This window comes from Stegodyphus dumicola, chromosome X1 (genome assembly GCF_044657685.1).
Source record: "Stegodyphus dumicola isolate Sdum_Otavi_A_Nest chromosome X1, ASM4465768v1".
NCBI classification, from domain to species: Eukaryota; Metazoa; Arthropoda; class Arachnida; order Araneae; family Eresidae; genus Stegodyphus; species Stegodyphus dumicola.
In genome coordinates, this window is record NC_140780.1 from 53,935,412 (window position 1) to 53,958,934 (window position 23,523).

General features: G+C 33.4%; 1 protein-coding gene across 1 annotated transcript in view; it reads left to right on the forward strand.

The window, feature by feature from the left end:
- Tbh (Tyramine beta hydroxylase) overlaps positions 1 to 23,523 on the forward strand; it is a 179,272-nt gene that overhangs the window by 18,122 nt on the left and 137,627 nt on the right. Inside the window, exon 2 of the mRNA XM_035351496.2 lies at positions 5,168 to 5,314. Coding sequence (XP_035207387.1) covers positions 5,168 to 5,314 — 147 coding nt within the window. The remainder of the gene's footprint in view (positions 1 to 5,167; positions 5,315 to 23,523) is intronic.

Below are 23,523 nucleotides of genomic sequence, written 5' to 3' on the forward strand. Positions count from 1 at the left end.
GTTCTTCATTAAAAATGAATAATTTTAGCAATTTTTTTAATTATGTCGCTTTCAAAAAACATTATTTTTCCTACCAACCAAAAAGGAATCATTTCCTGCATTATTTATTAATTTATACATAGTCCGTTTTGTCTCAAGAACTGTGAAACACTGCCTGTCTAATTAAAGGATAAAAGGCAACATGGAAGATAATGATATAAAATTCCAGCTCCTAATTTTTATCTTTTTCCGTCGCACGCTGGAACGGTAATCAATGCTTGTATTAGTTAAAAAAGATACATAAAATCAAGAAATAACTGGAAAGAATAAAATAGTGCATAATGCTTAGTGTCAATAATTATGAAAAATTCTATTTTTTAATTCAAGTTTCGATGGAAAATATTTAACCATTAAAATTATAAATATAAAAGCAATATTGCGAGGGTTTTTGTTTGTTGGTATTTGGGTACAACAAAGCATACAAAGGCTATCTGTCTAAGGCAAAGCATACAAGGACTATCTGTCTAAGGGAAAGCATACAAGGGCTATCTGTCTTAGGGAAGAGATGCTTTCCTGAATGATTCTCTAAGGGAAACAGGCTTGTACTCACGTTACACATGGGGAAAACCTCAAAAACCAACTATGCAGCCAACCTGTTCTTCTATATTCTAATCTAGCGTGAACTATCAATATTAAGCGGTTTTAACCATTTAGCTATTAGTGGGGCAATTTAACCAGGAGCAGACACCATTACAGGTATTTTACCTTCACCTCATCTTTCTTCGAGTTCTAAACAAAGGCTAAGCGAAGCACACATAAAAGTCAATTCTTGAGAAACCAGGGCTCAGAATAAGCATACTTTAAGAAGTCATATTGTGTCATAAAATGAACACTGAGCCAAAGAACCTGAATGGATTCTCTGTTTCATTTCAATTTCTTTGATCTGTAAGTTAAAAGTTCTAGCCAAACCTGAAGCTGTGATGAAAATTTTGAAAATTTCGCTATTCTGTGGGGAGGAGAAATGATGAATATGTTCTAGTAAACAAAGTACTAGGTGATTCTTCTTTACGGAATGAAATTTTCTTTATCTTTAATGGTTGTTTTGTTCCAGCATTTCAAACGCAGCCCAAAAGACTGCCTTGTAAACTGAGGGGTTTCTTTGCATTCTTTAGATCTTTCCTAAGATTCAGATTATTCTTATAAGGATTATTGCACCGTTGCTTTGCAGACATTCATGGCTCGTGGAAAATAAATGCCTTCTCATTTAATATTGGATAGAAGAGATTGGTAAAATTATCTTACCTTTTTCAGTCTTCCTAGATGAGTAAAATTTCACATATTTTTCAATTAAACTTTCTTCACTCTCTATTAGTGAAAATTTCTGTCAAAAATTCATCCGCATGGCGAGTTTTATATGCCATTCTACACTGAAAATAAAACAAGCATGATTCGAAAAATGTAGAATGGATGTAACGAAGTAAATGTCTACTTGAAATTACAGTTTACAAAAATCTACAGTCTACCACACGGAAAATGATGCTTCCGTAATTTCTGCTCATGGAAAGAATTTGCATATGAGGTAAAAGTTAGAAAGACCGAGCATAAGGATGTTGAAAAAGCATTTCGAAAATGGTATACCATTCACAGAAGCCACAATCCAACAATACCTGGTCAAATGCTTCAGGTAATGCGCAATGAATTTGCTAAATACTCTGGAGAGATAAGCTTTTGTGTTCAAATGAATAGCTGAATAGCTTCTAGAAGCAGAATATTCAGGGATATTATATGGAAATATTATATAATATTATGTAGGAAAATTCCTCCGTGAATCAGAGTGTGCTTCATAAGTTGATGCAGAGAAATTGGAAAAAAATCGGATGATATCTCGCCCCACTACAAAAAAATTATATATTTTCATTACTGATGAAAATGGGCTATAAGATGACGCCAAACCAAGCATTAAAATTTAAAGAACAAAGGTGCGCTGGAGGAAGATAGGGAAAAGCGCGAGTGATAGTTCTTGTGTGCTCCAACGTAATGGCTCAAGAGCAATGTAGATTTTTGGTAAGTGAAAAATCGCATAAGCCAAGATGCTTAAAACTAATTTTTGCTAATTCTTTCTGTTTCTTGTAAAGATTATCGAAAGGTATGAGTGACGTTGTAACTCTTGGAGAAGAGCTACGAACGTAAATGAAATTTTGGCCCAAACACCACAGATTCTACACTTTCTCGACATTTGTATTTCACACATTAGGCGAAAACGTAGATTGTTTTCTTGCCACCTATTATTACTTCAATGCTTCAACTAACAAAACAATGGGGGATCAGGAACTTGAAGTTTCATTTTAAAAAGCAGCTCGTTTTAAGCATTCTGAAGAAGTACAGCAATCAGCAATGCTAGCGCTAGGAAACGCTTGACGACTTGCTAGAGGATCAACCATCGAAATGGTTTTCGGCATGCCGGCCTAGTCAAGGCGGTTGAAGAGAAAAATATTATGAACGAGGATTCGTTTGTCTCTAAATTGAAAGGTTTTATGTTAATTTGGAGAGAACTAGGATTTTTTAGAGCAGGAAATGTAAAAAATGAACAATGTCCTCTTCGGAACTCGAACATGGACCTCTCGAATATGTGCCGAGTGTTACACCACGAAAGCATGCTGGAAGGAGATAGAAAATATCTTATAAACTAACCAGCTCTCTTATTATTTCGTCTGTATTTATGCTTTCGTTAGCTCCGACCAGGACGCAAATTAATCATTGAGTGAATATATTAAGTTCATCTCCAAGAAGAAACGAATTATTGAGAACCTGATTTTACCTAAAAATATGCTACATATTCTAAGAATTAACATTTTTTGAATTAAAAAATTTCTGCATGTTAAAATAAAAATATATTCACTTAAAGTTTTGAACATATTTGCAAATATCAATGTAAATTCGAAGTGGTTTCATGCATAAGAAAAATGTTTATGCTCATCTAAGTCCGATCATGTGCCTGAAATTTGTCACTTGAAGGACCCGTCAAGCCTTTTCGCGAAAATATAGCATTGAGAATAAAAATTAAGATCTTACTATAACATAATAATAATACTGTGAAGTTCCTAAAAGTAAAACATTTTGAATCTGCAATGAGTTTTACTACGATAATAGTAGGATTATTAATAAAGGAAATTTTATTGTTTTTTCGCTGTCGGAAAGGTCTATTTCCCTTAAGAGGGTGTAAAGACGTATTTAGTTTTAAACGTATTAGTTTGTTATTTTATGGCAGTGTATATTAATTGCCGGTTTGTGTACGTCTGTAGTAGAATTAAGAGCCAACTTGCGTTAATTATCTCAGCACAGCTTCGACTAATTATTTAACTCAGTTTTAATTTTATATTTCTATTTTGAGTTACACCTTAAAGTATTGGCTAAGTTCCCAAGTACCAGGAGTACCGTCTGTAAATTCTTTCTTGAGTTGAATACAAGGGACTTTTCACTCTTCCTGCGTCTTCTTATTGATACAGTTTCAACTTAATAAATAGTCGCTTCACAATTCAAGTAAATATCTAGCAGGCAAGTAAAGTTAACTTAGGTAGAATCTTACAAGGGTTTTATTTACACAAACTTTGAAAGCGAAAGTGATGAAGACACTTCAATGTTTGAAGAATATGGATAAAATATTCCTGCAGTTAGCATCATGGCTTAAAAACTGCAGATTACGTCTGTACTAAGTAAATTTTGAAGAAAAATTCGTCAATATGTTTTGCTACTAATTTTTAGTGCTTTTTTATTTTTAGGTATAAAATGATTAGTTAAAATTATAAATGTGCATTTCAGTCGGATATATGTATTTCGAAAGAAGGGTTTGAATTTTGAACTATGCTCGGAGGGAGGATCTGAACCATGAGTTTTATACTAAATGATATATCGAGTAAAATTATTAACATATATTGAAACTCGAAAATAAAAAAAAGCAAATTTAATAACTGCCTGTAATAATAATTATAACTAACCCTTTATATGGCTTAAAAAATAGAGTAATTATTAATTACTTCTAGCAGATGTAACCATACTAGTCAGTTTTGCTGTGATTTATCAAACACTTTTTATACTTTTTCATGAGATAATCCGTTTTTCCAATGCACACCGGAAGGAAACATTGAAACTGGCATCACGTATCTTCGTTTCATTAACTAACGTTTTCGTTCTTGAAATGAATGCCAATAAATAAATGGAAAATCTCACATTTAGCTAAAATTAATTTGAATTTAATACTAATTTATAATAACCTGTGGATAAGCCGAATTTATAAAGAGAAAGAAAAATGCTTTTTAGTCCCTATTAAAGACATGCCGTTTAAAAAAAATATATATTCATTGTTTATACACAGGAAAACATTTTATTTTTATAACTAGAAATTTTTTTTTCTAAATCTGGATACTACTGTTACGGATTTGTATTTAAATAGCTTATGTTAGTTGAATTGTAAATTAAATGGTTTTATTTCCCGCGCAGTGCAGCGCGTGACGAACATTAAAAGAAAGCTAAGCCGGAAAATTGAAAATACAAGAGCGCGTGCATGTAACATTTAATAAACATCTCTTTTTGATTTCGAGAAAGTTCCAGAAAGTTCTCGCGCGCGATTTAAAAATCTTATAAAAAGGAGGAAAACCTCTCAATTCAGTTAGTCAGTGATTTTAGTTAGTTCGCTGTTGTTTTAAGAGTTTGTTTAGAAAACTACTCTTGTTGATTGTAGCGAATTCGCGGATAGGCTTTCTTTAGCTGTTTTGAATTAACTTCTGTTGAACGGTTGAGTAGTTAAAAGATAACTACTGTGAGATATTGTAAAACTGAAAGAATATCTGAGGGAATTTAAGCATTTTGTGATAATAATAAATTTTGTTCATTTTTCATTGGACTTGTGCATTCATTTCGTAACGAAACCGTACGCACGTAACACTATTGTACATTCAAAATACAAAATAAGCATAAAAATGAACTTTGATCTCATAATTCAATAAGCAAACTAATACAAATAAAAGGTCTGCTTATGTTTAGCGTGCCTCTAGAGAATCGCTTCTAAAAACATCGTCATTATCCACTATATCTTAAACGTATCTCTCTGCTTGTTTCTATCATACAAAAACAGATTCAGTTCCTTTTATTATGCTTATTTTACTAAAAAGTGCTTATTACTGTGTTTCAGGATATTTACACGGACGAAATTGGATATGTCACCGTGGATGACCATGATGACTGTCAGCTACTAAGTCTCAAAAGGAGAGGGTACATAACGAGATACGCCTGGTCTAGAAAATTCGATACCTGTGACAACCAGGATTATTATATTGAGGTAATTTGAACGAACGTTGCAAATGGAGTTCCATTGCTGTCATAGATTAAATATTCACATGTCAAACTTCGTCGTTTTCATCACTGTAAATTATAGCCTTTGAGAAATAAACTTCTCGAAAACTTTGAAAGAAATATTTATAAATGTAATACAAATGCTGCTGATTTTTTTTCTTACCTGAAGAAAAAGGGGAATTAAAATAAATATACTGACACAATCAATGATATTTAATTTATCTACTTAGGATTATTTTCAATCATATTGCTTAATGGAAAATCATTACCAGAAAATGTTATTTACTTCATTTAAATGGTCATAATGTGTAATATTAATAATTTTCTGGTTTCGTTTTTTACTGTTAGATGCCACATTTGAATTCTTTTAACTAAAATGTTTAGCTCACCATTCTCTGTCTTTCATTTTACATCACTATTAAAAATTCAGTGTTAAATTTTCGTTTAATTTGTTTAAAATTTGGATGTGCATTTTATATGAGCTTCGCTCTAAAATTATTAGGAAGTTTAGAGCGTCTTAAAGCATAGAGCTAATTAAGAATTAGAAGTATGATTTATGGATGATATATTTTTCTGCATTTAGCTAACACTGAATTAGTTTTCATTCTCTCAGAAAAGTTTGAGTCCATTTTCTAATAGGAAGGAATAATTAATCCTTTGATTACATTTGTAATTAACTAGCGAGTCAGATTTATTTTACTTACTTCAGTTACAACTAAAGTGAAAATTAAATAAAAGTTTCAAAGAGGAGAGTTTTAGTAGAGGAGTATTACTTTTGCATTGGTTTTTTGTAAAATATTTTCATTAATTAAGAAAATATTTTAGGGCATTTATAAAATTACTTCCTGTTGTTGTTGTGACTTATCGCACTTGCCTGACACTGACATCAGAACAAGCGCACGAAATTCATCGTGGCAAGGAGTATAAGACCGCGTCTGCCGTTGGTCTTGAGCACCAGGCAGGTGACAGTATGTTTTTGCTCAGTTTTTCCCTTAATTTTGAAGAAGGGCGCCTCAGGGGGACGGTTTATGGTAGTTTGTTAATTGGTTAAGGCAAATCATGCTATTGTTAAGGCAAGGATGCTATTGTGTATGATTTCTCGTAAGGGTAATTGGCGTTATACATGACAAAAACACGGAAACTTCATACTTTAGCCCGTTCGCCTAGGTTTGAGAGTAAGTCAAACTACTACTGTTCAGTGGTCTACCTGGCTACCATTTTAAGCGTAAAATTCGTATTATGAAATTACGAAAGTACACAACTGTCTTCTGTAGATAGTAAGAACCTTAGTATATTGTTAAGAAAATAGCGATAGATAATATTTGAAGCTTTTTATCAGGACAATTTTAGCTTCATTACGTGTTGCACTAAATTTTGTTGTAGCACTAAATTTAAACGAAATTAAAATGTATTAGAATCTTGTAATTAACATTGCCTATTCCGTTTAACTTAAGAAAGATTTTTTAATTAAGTAACATCATAGGAAAAGAAAATCTACTAAAATGTTTTAAAATGGAATATAAAGCTTAAGTTATTAGTAGACTAGATAACTTTGATACAGGCTGAGTTAAACTGAATCGAAGTTTAAAAAAATGCAGTATTATTTTAACTTTAAAAATATGCATTAATTGTTGTGCACTTAATCTCAGATTTGGATTTTTTGTTTGTTCTTAAATATTATGTATCAAGAATATGTTTCTTTTATTTCTAGCTTTCGTTTAAAAAACATGCTTTAAAACTTTTAAACAGTTCCTCATACATCATTTTAAGAAATATCGAATGTAAAATTACGAGATAAAAATCTTTAAGTACATGAATATCTTGAAAAATAAATAGTGTCAGGAAATAATTTGAAAAGCGACATTAGCTTAAAATAATTTATGACTACGTTAGGGTAATAATAATTAGGATAAACAGTTTTCACAAATAAGTCAGCAAAAGCTTATGCTTGGAAAAATCAAGTCTGGAATTTAAAAGGGCCCCAGCGCAAGAAATAGAAAAAAAAATTAAAAAAGTTCTTTTATTAAAAGTTTTTATAGGTCAGAAGGAAAGAATTTGTTTGCAGATTGGCAAAAGCTAAATCATTAACGCAGTGCCCAACTAAAGTAGAACTCTTAAAAATCATGCTAGCTTATCGAATTTGTGCGTGAGATGGTGAAAGAAAATATCTCAACTTCCTTTAATGAATTTAATTCAAATCTTTTCCACCCAAATGCGCTTTCAAAGTATTTCTTATAAATTGCTTTTTTTCTGTATTTATAAATACATAAAATGCAAGACGGGAGTCTTCTCATTTTTTTATTCGAGAATATTGAACTAATTAGAGAGCACAGAATAAGTTACTCTTTGAAAAGATGAATTACGTTTGTCCTGCTGTACATTGAGATTTTTCACTTGAAACTTCAAATGAAGTTTTATTTCCGATAAAAAGTTTACGAAAGAGAAGAGAAACATGCGTAAAATTAGGTAAAAGAACAACCTTTTATTTGTGACTAAACTCTGCGCCAAATACAAAGTTATTGCTTTGCCTAATCATTTTATGGTTAAATAATGCTCGATACATAGTATTATCTTTTTATTTTAATTATATTTACTCCTTCCCTCTAAAATGTTTTATTTTCAATAAATTTAAAAAAAAAGTTAATTTTCTAAGTATAGTGAGCTGTTATCAGTTCTACTATTGTAAGTTTATCCCCTCTGACTATAGTATAAAACATTTTATTACTGGGTTTTAATAATGATTTTGTGGTAATTGCTAAGTTTCGTGATCTGATGAAGAAAGGACAGTCAGCAAAGTTAAGAAACACTTATATATATATACTTTTACTTTATTATACTTTTGTTAGAACTTCAGTTTTGATTTATTATTGCAATACGTGTCATTTTTGTTTGTTTTGGAAACTTTACAACGTTATAATACTTTTTTAATTATACTGATTTGCCCATAATTTAAAGAGAAACATCGAATAATTATCGAAAACAAATGGTATCTTTAACTAATAAATAATAATAATAATAAAATAATAAATAATTTCTAACTATTAACTAATAATTATTTTTATTAGTTAATAACTAATAACTAATTTAATTAAATGCAAGTGCTTCCAGTAACACTGATAAAACTACAGACCATTTCTTTACAACCGCAAGCATCTGTTTGTGTGAGATATGTGGAAGAACTCGAAAGAAAAACTATTTTAATAGAAATTTTTCCATAATTCGTACCTGTACTGTCCGGACCTTAATGTCATTATAGATAATATGACATCAATAGGCTTAGATCTGAAATACATAAAAGCTTCCGCAGCCATATCCGGGATATTCAGGGGCGTGCAATCTAGTGAGAGGAAAATTTTATTCAGCTTTTTATACGCACTATTCTTCTTATTCTCTCAATTTGCAATTTCTGCTGCAGGGCATGTTAAAGATGTTCTTAATTGCATATAAGTGATAGAATAATGGTATTCTTTTATGAACACCGCAAAAAATTATGTTTTCCTAGAAAATATACCAAATTCGTACTAATTTTTGAGAAAAAGAATTTTGGAAAAAAATTCATATCACTTGTTGGATAGGGGGATGCAAATCTATTATACTTAAAGTAAAATTACTAAAAACTTTGTTTCACTCTCAAAAAACAGTAAAGAATTGGAATGATAAGGAATCATTTTCTGAGGAGTACATATTCTTGAAGCTATTGAAATGTTCTGCTTTTGTGAGTGCTTTATATTCTGTTGCAAAAATATTTTCATAAACACTGCGATTATGTAGGATTTTACAATCGAAATAGACAGATCTCACTGCAGCAATTCAATTATGTGACAAGATTTTAAAAGAACTACAAGAAATTCCTGATAATTCAGAAAAATAATTCAGCGCGATTTATATTCAGAGTAGGCTGAAGTTCTGCAGTAAATAAATGAAGAAGAATTTGATATTTTTCTTCCACAATAGGCAAGTAAGCAAACGTTGTTTTAATATTATAACTAAATAAACATAATCCTATTTTCGAATATCAAATTTTAATAATTTTTTCGATGATGCGATCTTGCACTTAAAAAGACGTTTTATTAAATATAAAGAAATATTAAATTAGTTTAATATTTTAATTCCTTGAAAGAATAAACTCCCTCTCCAATCTAAATATGACGAGAAACGCGAAATACTTTTAAATATACTTGTATATTCTTCTGAATTTTGGGATTGTAATATTGGCATTTCAAATGCTAATATCAGGTTTGCCAAAGGAAATCCTATCAAGAGGAAAAAATAGTTTATCTGCAATAGAAGCTTTAAAGACTTAAAATAAGGTGAATTTTCCTAATATTTCAATTTTTTAAAAATCGTAATAACAGAAGGGGTTAGCTCATGCATCACGGAAATATCGCTTTCTGCGTTAACGTATCTAAAACATTGTTTAGGAAATAGCATATGTAAAAAGGACTTATTTAGATGGTGCTTGTTGTTGAAAAGAAGGAGATTAAATATAAAAAACTCAGAATAAACATTAATATATGTTTAACGTAAATTAAAAAACTAATTTACGAATATCTTTGAAATGCTAAAAATTTAGAAGTATTTTTGCATTGTTCACTGGTATTTCATTAATCTTTTCCTATTAATAGCACAATGGAATAAAAACAATCGAATGAATATCATGTGTTGTATTGAAATAATCTGAGATGTGCAGATATATGATTTTTAGATTAAATTCAATTTAAATGTCAAAATTATAAATAAAAAAATGGAGCAACGGTAACTCTAACATGAGGTAACTTTGACATGATGATGGAGATTTCACCACCCAAAATCAAATTCTAGCTATTCCATTGATCATCATCCCTTCAACTTAAATGTGTCTTTGCTATCTATTTCCTATTCATAACACGTCTTTCGACAAAATCTATTTCATATAATACTTTCTGCAACCGTGCAAACGTCTGATGATTCGGAATATGCCTCATCAGGCAGCGCTTCCAGTACAAGCTCACAGTGGTTTCCCGTTAAAATTAGCAATTCCATATGCCTATAACATCATATCTATGAACTCCGCATATCTGAAAGCTTCCAACATTTCAAACGCATGAGAACTCAAATTAAGATTGGAGCCCCACATCCAAAACATTCTATATTAATTTTTAATAACACTTATTGTAAACAATGGGACAGATATATGAACACTTTCAGTGAACGGAAGGAAGAAAAAGCAGTTACAAGCCTTACAAAAGCCCTTTCTCCTAAGCATCATAAAGGCTTATCGTATTATTTCTAACTATCTGCACGTTATGAGCTTAAATTAAGAACAAGGCCCATATCATTTTCCATTAAAATGCATGCAAAAAAATAACCATTTTTTCCGTAATTAAAAATATATGTTTGGTGAAGAAATGTATTTACTTCACCTAAGCAATTTTTTAAATTTTGTTTCTAGTAGCACAACCAAGCATGTGAGAACTTTTGTTTTATTCCACAAAATTTATAGATATTTATTTATCATTTCAGATACATTTGTTGCATGTATTTAGCAAGGGATTCATTTCAAATTTGTATTATCCTTAATTTTTGAAGATGTGCTTAAATACAGGATAAAAAAGAGAGTCCAAATACGTTTCCTTTATATCCAAAGGAACTGTACTAGATTGCATACAAAAGAAAGTCTGTAATAAAATGGGTGAGCCCAGCCTTATGGAAGCAGTCGCATAAAGTTACCCTTGCAATAAAACTAGGAAGATTATCAAACGTAACTCTGCAACGCTCTGTGATAGGAGAGAAAAGACAATTGAAAAGTTGTAAAGCAGCATGTAATTATAGTGAATCGACATTCAGAAATGCATTAACCTGTGACATTTACCAGTTACGTGTCACCGAATACGAAACAGCTAGAGAATACACCGCTTTGATGAAAAGAAAGTTAAGCATGAGTTTTATTGTCTTACTTTATGATATGTAATAAATAAACTGCTTGCTCAAAGTTTCTCCTGCGTATTAAGACATTAATTTATATGCTCCCCTTATCACTTTAGTGTTCAGAAAGGCAAAAACATATCTCAAGCGACTACAGTTAGGTTAAGTTAGGTTAGATTATTCGATTCTGCTTACCAAGAGTCACCCAAATAAGGAGACGTCCTTGGCTTTATCGAACAACAAATTTACATAGTGAGTTTATGTAGCAAAGTGAAGAGTTAGATGCAGTTAATCATATGACTTTGGAAGAAAGATAATTATTTATCTCTGAAAATTTTTAGCTTTATTTAATTGCAAATAATATTCCTCATTGAATGTGGAAGACATTTGAATAAGAGGGTGAAGAAAGTGTTAGGCGTGAATTTAGAGATCACATTATAGTCAGCTGAAAAGACACACTTGAAAATGTTACTCGTACAACATTTTCGGCGAAAAGTTTCTCAAACACGCAGTATATATGTATAAATCTACTTTATGTAGATTAAAATTCTTTAAAATGCGAGAATTACAATAGAGCGCAACACTTTAAGTAGATATTAAAAGTCAAGGGAGAACGCGCAAAACGCCTGAAGTAGGTGTGCACAAGCCATGGCGACTAGTAAAGAGAGGCTGATGGGTTAATTAAAGACATTTCATTACAAATACAACTGAATCGTATGTGTAATGTAATTAAACGTAATCATCTGAACGACTTCAGATCAGCAAAAATGATAGGTACACTTGAGTAGGGGAGTAGCATGACGTGTGTAGCTCAAGATTTTAGTATTTACCGCAAGGTTGGTGACCAAGTACTTGGAAAGTCTTCCAAAACTTCGATACAGATGTGAGAACGACTTGTCCTAGTCAAGGAAAAAAAGTCAATGGATGACTGGCATACCATTCTGCAGAGGAAAGGAGACAGACACCAGTTGATGATCTACAAGAGTGTTGCGGTTTGCTGTGTCCAGAAGCCGTCATAAAAGTTGCCTGTCATCATGAACTTATTCACCCGTCGTCATGAGTATTACATTGACGGTCGCCCATAGGCGGCAGCGTTTAGACTATCCTAAGGAGCGCAAAGTTTGGACGCATTATCTGTTGGGCTCACGCCTTCTTTACAAACAAGAATCATTTCATTATCACCAATAATATGGACGCCAACTGCTGTCTAGAGAGGTGGAGACACAATTTTATCCTTGTTACTTCATGGAAAGAGTTAACTGTTGTCCTTGCGCGCTTGCTTCTGAAAGCGTTATACAGAATAGCCACACTGATTTCCACATTTTCGATGAACGTGCCGTTAATGGCTTTTGATATTATAAGTAAATGACCTTCCTCTGCATGCATCCGCTTTTAGATGCCATTAATGCAGATTTTGTTTTTATGAATGATAACGCCAGAAGAAATCATACTAATGCTGCTATAAAATGAGGATATCACCTAGAGTAGAGACTTGCCACTCTCCTGATATGAAATTTACAGGAAATAAGATGTATGCTTTGAGGATACGTCTTTTCCGCCCAATTGCATACATCGGCGAAAAGGCAATAAATGAAACAAATTCTTATTAAAGAATTTTAAGTTATAAGAACTTTATTAAGGAATGGATACTCTTACTTCAAGAATTGTTCATTCATCTGTTTTTGGATACAGAGAGAAAGTGCAATGCAAACACCGCATTTAAGGGAGGTCATATCCCTTACCATATGTTTGTTTTCTTCCTCTTAGGACGACACTAAGAGACTTTTACCAATGCTACGCTTTTTTATAAAATCTTTTGCTGCATGATTCTATACTTTTATGTATCGTATTCTATTTCCCGCTAATATGTTTCACTTCATCATTTAAGCGCAAAATACTGTGCTTCAATTCTGATTTTCATGTCTACCACGTAATTTATTGCGTAATTTGCAACAGAAAAGTTGATCTTTCAAGTCTTTTACACTAATATAATTTGGGAATTGCTATATTTGTTGATGAATATGCTTTTCTCTTCAAACAGCAATTCTGTATATGTTTGCATTATTTTATCAACCTCAAATTTAATAACAGCTCAGCATATCATCTCCAGTTCAAAGTTCCATAGCTAAACTTTTGCATCAAATTACCATACATACTTGATAATGAAACTTAAACAAACAAATAATCGACGATTGTTATTATGCATCTTTCTTATAACCTAATATATCCCGTCCGCAATATCTACCATACGTAATTTGCTCACTATATATTTTCTCCCTGCTTCCCGCGTTTCTCTGCGATGTAATTGGTTAGGACATCCGACGCGTAACTGGGAGGTTCGGTGTTTGAATTCCGGCGAGGGCATTGCACATATTTCACGTCTCTTGCATTAGACTCTACAACTAAGCAAATGAAACCTAAGAAAAGTAAACCAAGACTTGCAGTTATTTAATGGAAATTAATTAAAGCAAAAGTTATTCAGTGTCAGTTCTTAATGTACTTTAAACAAGGTGACCCTCATAAATACTTTAATTAAAAATTTAGGTAGGAAGTATTTTTTACGCATAAAATATGTTGAGAAAAATAAGTGAGATTTGCCAATTTACAATGAGTTTGAAAATGAAATCTCTAAAATGTGAATTGTATCAGACACAAGTCCGAAAATATATTTTCTAATCAGTATTTTAATGTCATTAATAATGGAATAATGGCAAAAGGTTCTTCAAAATACAGATCGAATTCATATTGAAGAGTGATTTATGTAATTCTAAAGGGAATGAGTACCGAAGACTAAAATGAGTAATTAATATAACGCTAAGTATCCGAACTGGAAAATCTTTATGCTTTTTTGGAGCAAATGATTCAATTTATGTCTTCACACTTTGATTTAGAGAGCGAAATACTAGTTGGAACTATAAAATTCTGGCTTCCAACATATATGAGAATTTAATTACTTCCTATATTTAATGTTTTCCTAAATTTAATGATTTCCCTGCTTATGTTGTGTAGGGGAAAATAAGGTGTGAAAATACAAAGCAAGAAATTTTGAAATTCCTTAATAATTACATCACACATTTTGAAAATAAAATACCAAATTTTTAATCTTATTTCTTAATGAACGTTTGATAATAATGTACAAATGCTGTCGTAGTTACACATACCCAGACTCGGTTTACATTGTAGAGACATTAAGTATTTTTTGGAAGCAGGCAAGATGAAAAATATGAGCAATCGCTTTCGCCGGGAATCGAACCACGGACCTCTGGAATACCGGCCCAGCGTGCAGAATCACTACACCACGAAGGCATGCCAAGAAGGTGGGAGAAATACCTTATAACGTAATAATAAATTTAAATTTCCTTGCTTTACTGTAGTGAACAGAAACATGTTATTAATTTTCACATACTCTTAGCTACACAGTCTCATTGTTTTAAACTAGCCATTAAGATATTCATTACCATATAAAAGATACAATCAATATACACATAAAACTTATTCCTAAATTTAAAATAAACTCCTGACTAACCATTTACGACTTACCGCATAATTTACACAATCATCCATGTATGCATGAAGGAGGTTAAGAATACTTACTTCTTTTTTGGTTTCAGAATAAGTTTTCTATATTGCTGCTTTGTTCGCAAGAGCACTGATTTTCACAGATAGGTAGTGTTCGTAAGAGCATTGACTTTCACACAGTTCGATACAGTTCATAAGAACACTGACTTCCACACAGTTCGTAACAGGAAGCATTTTCATGTCTGAATGGAAAGCAGGAAAAAAAATGAACACTCTTCCATCTCTCCTTTTTTTCTTTTCTTTTACATATCTCGATCAAGCAAAGGAACGAAGCTGCAACAGAAAGACGTCTCACTGAACCTCTCCTCCTCCTTTCACAAAATTTTTTATTTTAAACTTCAGGCGTGATTGTTAATTAACCACTTTTCTGATGCAATCACGCCATCTTGAACACATCTGGTCAATCACCGTCTGCCTCAGCCTTTTACAAACGAATTATATCCACGAAATAATTAAATTCAGGCACCGCAGAATTTTTTTAGCAAGCCCGAAGAAAACCCGGTGTAGGTATTTCCTCTTTTGTTCGCTGCAGGATATTTCCAGAGATACAACACACCCCGACAAAATGTCTCCCGGGAAACAATATGTTAACCTACTTCTCTTTGCATCATAAGTCAAGGAACAATAAATGCCGTCAGTTCCCACTCAAGCCTTTTCTTTTATACAAAGTCGCCGCTACGTAACATTCCCCAACGGAATTCAATTTTAACTTTCCTCTTCTAAGCTTTCAACACAGATCCGTAAGAAAAGCCTTTTCAAATATCTTTCCGTTCGTCAGTCTTCGAGACTTAATTTTCATTAAAAGAAGGAAAAGGCATTCTCTCTTTTTCTGTAACAGACAAGAAGGCAAAAGGATCCTTTATCCTAATCGCAGTCAGTTTTACTAGCGCCTGCCTTTCACTTTCTGTCACTAGTTTCCGATAATTAGTCAAAATCTCTAAACAGCACTTAAGCAAAAGAAATCGACCATTACAGACACTGCATAGAAATGCACTTTTAAACCTGCATTCTGTTGTTTTACTTTTATACTAAAATATTTGCCGTAATTTCATACATTATCCTTAATATTTAATAGACTTTTTAATTCAATGAATCTTGCATTTATTAAACAGGGAGGGGGAAATCTGTTCTTTGACTTTTCGGTCAAAATTTAGATTTTATTGTTTTAAACAAGGAAAAAACTAGTAAAACGACTAACAAAAAACGGTTGAATTAAGTTTCACTTTAAAACAATTGTCTAAAATTAATTAATAATTTTTAACTTTTCAAAATGTTCCCGACATTCAAAGAAACCTAGAAAGCCCGAAACTAAACTTTTGACTAATTATCGAAACAAATATCTTGTAGCAGTATTTGGGTATGTTGCTGACAATTAATGCAAGCTTCTCTTTTGTTAGAAAATAAGTTTGTAAAATAATGTTATTTTCTTCTTTTCTCGATCAGTAATTGAAAGTTTTACTAAAAGCCTTCATTTTAATTAAAATGTCTAAGCAACATGCTTAAACGGTTGAAAAAGAAGAAGTATCGGATTTTAAAGAAAAGCATTTTTTAATAAGATTTTCTTAATGCATGCATTTCTAGAGTAAAATAAATAACATAATTAAATTTTCAATTTCAAAGCATCGAAAGATTTTACTGCAATTATAGTTTCGATTTGTACCAATATTACAAAACTACAGAACTAATTTATGCACTTTATGTCTTTTAATGTAAAATATATCCAGCATTGATATTTGGAATACTTTAATAGAAATGTTATTGAATCTTCTCTTCATTTCATTTTGGAAAGTTTTGCTGATAAGCCTTTTCTTTACCATAACACATATAAAACCACTATAATTTTAAACAATGTAAAAGTGCTTACCTGAACAAAGTAATAAATATCTAATTAATATAATATATTAAATAATAATACCATATTAATTTAACAGCTGCTTCCTTCATTTGTTTTCAATTTAAATTATGTATTTTGATTTATCAACTTAGCTAAGCATGGAAAAAGAAGGAGAAATAATAATAGTTTCGCCTTATTTTTTCATATTCTGTGTCAACAATGAAATGATTATAAATCTTTGATTGCTCTTTGAGCAAATTTGTTGAATTTGGAATTAATTGGACATTTCATCCCCTTTTCCTATTATTTCAGAGGTTTATAATTATATTCTACATGTATTAGCGCATTCAAAGGAAATTTGTCTTTGGCAGCACTTGAAATGCAGCCAAAAGCAGCTATGGAAAATTTTGGGATGTGTTCATAAAACAGGAAAATCTCACTTAAAGAAATATATTATTTCTTTAGCTGTAGGAGCCGGAGGATTTTTTATGTTTGACGAATAGTTTAGAATATTTATTAGATGATAATTCAGATTTTTCCTTCCTTACCACGTGACTTGATGGTGCAACTGGAAGCACGTTCGGCTAGATAACAGAAGGCTGGAGTTCGAATCTCAGTAAGGACATCATTGATTCTTCCTATTTCCCGAATAATTTTGAATGAATTTTGAATATGGAGAAATTCAAAAATTTTCGCAGAAAAACTCTAAAAGACTCTACAAGTGCCTTCTGAGTTAAAATGCAGTGGACGATAACTCGTTCCCACTTGGGTTTGCCGACTCAGTGTTCTCCTCCTCAGTCATCCTTTAAGTGGGGAGGAATGTAAGGAATATTCTTTTTTCTCACCGCCTGCGTTTGTGGCGCAATCGAAAGCCCATCCGGCTAGCATCGGACCCGAGGTCCGGAGTTCGAATCCCGACAAGGGCATTGTTAATGTTTCCTATTTCTTTCTCTGAAATAAACCTACTGTTAAATATTTGCATAAGTCGCCTGTAGTAACGGCAACCGCCGGCAATAAAAGGAGGTGCTTTCCTTAGTGGCACCGCAGTTCCTTTTAGTTCGAGCCAGAATAGACCTGCCCGGGGAGAAGCCAGGGGATGAGAGATTCCGGTTTCCGCCCTGTTCCGGTTCCCGTCTTGTTGCGGATCCAGTCCTGTTCCGGTTCCCGTCTTGTTCCAGTCCAGTTCCGGTCCTGATCCAGTCCTATTCCAGTTCCAGCCTGGCCGTTTAAGTTCAAAACACGTAGGAGCGGATGTCTGAATTCAGCGAACTGGAGATATACGCCGAAAGGGCTAGATGGATTCTGTCTTTTAGGGGAAAGTGTTCTTCACCGTGCCGGCATAGCTGTTACTATAAAGCACTTTGAAGTTTTCCACCCAAGATGTTAAGTTTTTGTTTGTGATGTTAAGTTTTCATCAGTGTTGAAGTTCCAGTTAAATAAACCTTTAAGTTTTAGACAAGGTTTTTGTGTTCTTCAGAAAATTTTAGATTCGTAGTGAGATATAACACATAGGATTATTATCGGAAAAATCAACATTTGGCATCAAGCGACAAGACATTGTCTGCAAGGTAAGCGACTTTTTTATTTTTGAATCATGGAAGCTTTAAAATTAGCAAGAACTCAATATAGAAGACTATTCAGTAAAGCTTGTAATGAATTTGACAATGAAGAAACTAAATTTAATCAGGAAGAAAAATTAATTAAAATAAAAGTTATTTCCGAGAAAGCTAAAGTTTTGTTTGATACTGAAATGAAAATACGAGAATTAATGTTTAAAGAAATTACAGATGAGACTTTACTTATAAGGAAATAGATGAATCTGAATTATATTTTGATAGGTGGAGACTTCTGGAAAGTAAAGTAAAAGATCTTACTTCTGGAACCCCGAATGTAACTTTAATTGATCCGTCCTTTGTTCAGAATAAAATGTTACATTATCCGAAGATTAAATTGCCTATCTGTGACGGCAACGTGAAGAAATGGCTAGGATTTTGGGGGCAATTCCAAAAGATTGATAAAGATCCTTCATTAGATAATAATGATAAATTTGCTTATTTAGCACAGGCTATGGAGAAGAATTCTCCTGCAGAGGAAATAGTTAAAAGCTTTCCGCCAACCGGCGATAGTTACAAGAGCGCAATCGAAGCATTGCAGACGCGTTTTGGTAACAAAGAATTACTAACGGAGATTTATATTCGTGATTTGCTAACCCTTGTTATTCAAAAACAAGGTACACACTCTTTGCGGAAACTATACGATGAACTGGAATCTAATCTAAGAGCCTTGGAGATATTGGGAATAAATAGAGGCAAATATTGCGCGATATTATATCCATTGGTAGAATCAGCATTGCCGAATGAAGTCTCAAAAACGTGGGAGAGACTTAGGTTTTCGCGTAAAGGATCAGAAAGTTTAACCGGCGAAAACGCCCAGTTAAGAGAAAGGGAATCTGACCTTGAGCGCCTTTTATGTTTCTTGCGCAGTGAAGTTGAAAGTGAGGAAAGAATTTCTTTAGCAGCTAAATCTTTCAATGTTTCCGATCGACTGGCTCACGGTAATAAGAAAGGGAATTCGGGTTTAAAGATAAGAGAACCTCGCTTAAAACCTACGGCAGCTGAACTGTTTACTTCTTCTAATGAAGCTAGAAAAGGCTGCATATTTTGTTCCAGTATAAATCATGGTTCTGCGGAATGTTTTCAGGCGCGTAACTTATCGTTGTCAGAAAGAGAAGTTTTGGTCCAAAGGACACGCTCTTGTTATCTGTGTCTGAAATCTGGACATTCTGTCAGGAGGTGTAGATTAAAAACAGTTTGTTTTACATGCGGCAAAAGGCATCATATTTTTCTATGTAAGGGCCATTCACAAATGAGTGAGACAAGGGCAACGGAACAGCCTCCAAATCAGGCTGAAACACTCGCCAACATTTCTTCAAGGTCTCCTAAAGTTTTGCTGCAAACAATAAGAGTAATAATTAAAGGGCATAAAAAATCTCGTTCGGCACGAGCTATAATTGATACTGGTTCTCAAAGGTCGTATATTCTGCAAAGCGCAGCTCAAGATATGGGTTATAGGTATACGGTAAAGGAATACCTTAGCCACGCATTATTTGGCGGTACAACGACCAGTTTGTGTGAACATAAAGTTTACAAAATTCATTTATCTAATATGTCTGGCTCGTACAGTTGTAATTTTGATGCGTTAAGTCAGCCTGTTATTTGTAATAATATACCTTCTATTGGACAAGGAATATGGCTTAAAGAGCTTGCTGACTGTGGAATAAGTTTAACAGATCGTTTAGAAGGACCCATAGAAATTTTAATAGGAGCCGATGTTGCAGGACGATTATTAACGGGGAATCGTAAACAAATTTCAAACGGTCTTGTAGCTATTGAAACAAAGTTAGGATGGACGGTTATGGGAAAAACCGGGGAGTTGAATAGTGAAGGTTCAACATTCTTAGTTACATCAATGTTGAATAAAGAGGCTTGTATTTCTGATTTATGGGCCCTCGACTCGCTTGGTATTACGGACCCATCCGAACAAAAGAGTAAATTGGAATTGTATGAGGCTACCAGGCAACATTTTCTTGATACTGTAAAAATAGAAGATGACCGCTTTGTAGTGTCTTTGCCTTGGTTGGAAGGGCACCCTCCCCTGTCGGATAATTTTGAGTTATCGCTTAAAAGGTTGCACGGTACGATTAGGCAACTTGAAATAGATAATCTTCGCCAAGAGTATAAAAATATATTCCAAGAATGGCTCAAAGAGGGCATAATAGAGGAAGTACCCGTAAATGAATTAGATTTACCCCATCATTATTTGCCACATAGACATGTTGTTAAGGAACATAGTACTACGAAGTTACGGCCAGTATTTGACGCTTCGTCTAAAGTAAAGGGTTCTCCGAGTCTCAACGATTGTCTTGAAAAGGGATTAAACCTTATTTCATTTATTCCTACAATCTTAAATAGATTTCGCCAAGAAAAAATAGGGGTGATTTCTGATATTTGTAGATATATATATTTCTACAAATTGGCCTGAATTCTAGTGATAGAAACTTCCTCCGATTTCTTTGGATAAAGGGTGAAGATGGCTTGAAGCATTTTCGTCATTGTCGAGTCGTATTTGGTGTAACCAGTAGTCCATTTTTACTTGGAGCTGTTATTCTATATCACTTAAATTCAATTTTGGAGAAAAATGATGCAGATGAAAAATATTCTTCCAACATTATTGTTAAATTAATGAATAGTTTCTATGTTGATAACTGTGTAACAAGTGTCGGAAGTGAAGATGAATTACAGCGCTTCATGAAAGTATCTTCAGATGTTATGGCAGAACGAAAATTTGAATTACGGGGTTGGGAATATACCGACTGTAGTTTAGAAACAGAAACTATTGCGAATGTATTAGGTTTGTTATGGGAAAGACAAGGCGATACTCTTCAAATAAATGTTGCTAATTTACAAAATCTTTGTTTCGAGAAAGTTACGAAAAGAAGTATTTTGGCAATAGCCCATAAAGTATTTGATCCCATCGGTATAACATGTCCAGTCCTTATATTACCTAAGATGTTATTACAGCGTACATGGGAAACAAAAGTAAAATGGGACGAAGAAGTTAACACCGAAGTTAAAAGTAAATTTTTGAAATGGGTAAAAGACATTTCTCTTTTGAAAAACATTAAAATTCCAAGGTGGATACGATATCAGCCAAAACAGTGTTCAATCCATGTTTTTTGTGACGCCAGTCAAGCAGCGTATGCGGCAGTAGTTTTTATTCGTGTAGAAGAACCTGAATCAGTTAAAATACAGTTGCTTCAGGCTAGGTCTAGAGTTTCCCCTTGTGGTAAAAAGGAAACTACTATTGTAAGATTAGAATTGTTAGCAGCAACTATTGCATCTCGTCTTGCTGCAGACGTTCTAAAAGACTTTGAGGCCAGAAGTATATTTTTCTGGACAGATTCAACTACTGTCCTTGCATGGATAAAAAGGGAAGAACAATGGGGGACATTTGTAGAAAATAGAGTACAGGAAATAAGGCTTTTGACACGTGTGGAGGATTGGAGGCATATACCTGGTCACCTTAACCCTGCAGATCTTCCAAGTAGAGGGTGTTCAGTTCGCCAACTCTCCCGGTCAAAATGGTGGGAGGGTCCGAGCTGGCTTTTAAAATCGCAAGAAAATTGGCCGAGTGCCGAATTTATAACTAATGAAGCGGAAATAGCCAGCGAGAAAAAAAAGGCAGTAGTTTCATCTCTAGTGTCTACTGAAAGGTTTAGTTTGAGTGAGCGATTTTCTAGCTTTCGAAAAACAGTTAGAGTTGTTGGTTGGATTCAACGATTTTTCTTTAATTGCAGAAATAAGAAAAAAAAGAAAGGTGAACTCACTGTTGATGAAATTGATTTTGCAGAAAAGGTTGTTATTCGCTTGATTCAATCGGAATCGTTTCAGGATATAGAAGACGCACGCTTACGAACTCTTAGTCCATTTTATGATGCGGGAATTGTAAGAATTAAAACTGGTGCGTTTCGAAGAGATGACACGTTAGAGTTTAGAACACCTATAATATTACCAGGAGAACATCCATTAGTTAGGAATTTAATTATGGAAGAACATAAAAAGAAAGGACATGCAGGTGTACAATATATACTGAATACCTTAAGGGAAAGGTTTTGGTTGTTATCTGGCAGAAGAACGGTGCGTTCTGTTTTGAGTAAATGCATTACTTGCAAGAGATATTCTGCTGCACCTGTTGACCACATATCAGCTCCACCGCCAATAGAGCGAGTAAATGATTCAGCAGTATTTCAAGTAACGGGTATAGACCTTTGTGGTCCTTTATTGTTGAGAAACAAAGAAAAGGCATGGATTTGTGTTTTTACATGTGCCGTTTATAGAGCGGTCCATTTGGAGTTGCTGACTTCTCTATCTACAGAAGTGTTTCTTCAGGCTTTTCATCGGTTCGTGTCACGAAGAGGTAAACCCACAACTGTGTACAGTGATAATGGAACTAATTTTGTAGGAGCCTCAAATGCATTGAAATTAATAGATTTTGAACAAATTAATCGGCAGGCAGCCAATGAGCGGATAACATGGAAATTTATTCTCCCTGGTGCTCCATGGTGGGGTGGTTGGTGGGAACGTCTGATCGGAATGATGAAGCAAGTCCTTAAAAAAGTTCTTAAACATGCTTGTTTAAATTATGAAGAAATGTACACGATACTGTGTGACTGTGAAGCGATTCTTAATGACCGACCGTTGACAGTAATTCCTTCCGATCCTGAATTTAAAGCTTTAACTCCTGCCGACTTTTTAAAAGAAATTAGAACTAGTAGTTTGCGGGATATAAAATACGGTATTAAATCAAGTAATTTACAAAAAAGATTTCAGTATATTCAAACTGTACGAGAAGCATTTAAAAATAGATTTCGTAAAGAATTCTCAAGGTTTCGCATAAAAGAGCTGAAAGGAAAGTTACTATTAAATTAGATGATATTGTTTTGATCGGTAGTAGTGACAAAAGACTTTTTTGGCAACTTGGTCGTGTCATAGAACTACTTCCAGGACCTGATGGAATAAATCGACTTGCAAGAGTAAAGACCCGAAATGGAATTTTGCTTAGAGCAGTTCGAGCTCTGTATCCTTTAGAGGTAGCGCAAAATGATGTACCCGTGAAGCTGCAGAATGAAAAACAAGATTCTTTGTCTGAACTTAAACTCAACATAGATGATAAATCTGTCAGGCCTGTAACACGATCTGGTAGAACTGTAACTCCGCCGGACAGACTGGCCTATTAAGGCTTTTTGGCATTGTTTTACTTTGATGTGAAAGTTCACTTTTTTTTAATTTTTCTTTTTTTTTTCCCCTTAGGTGGAAGGA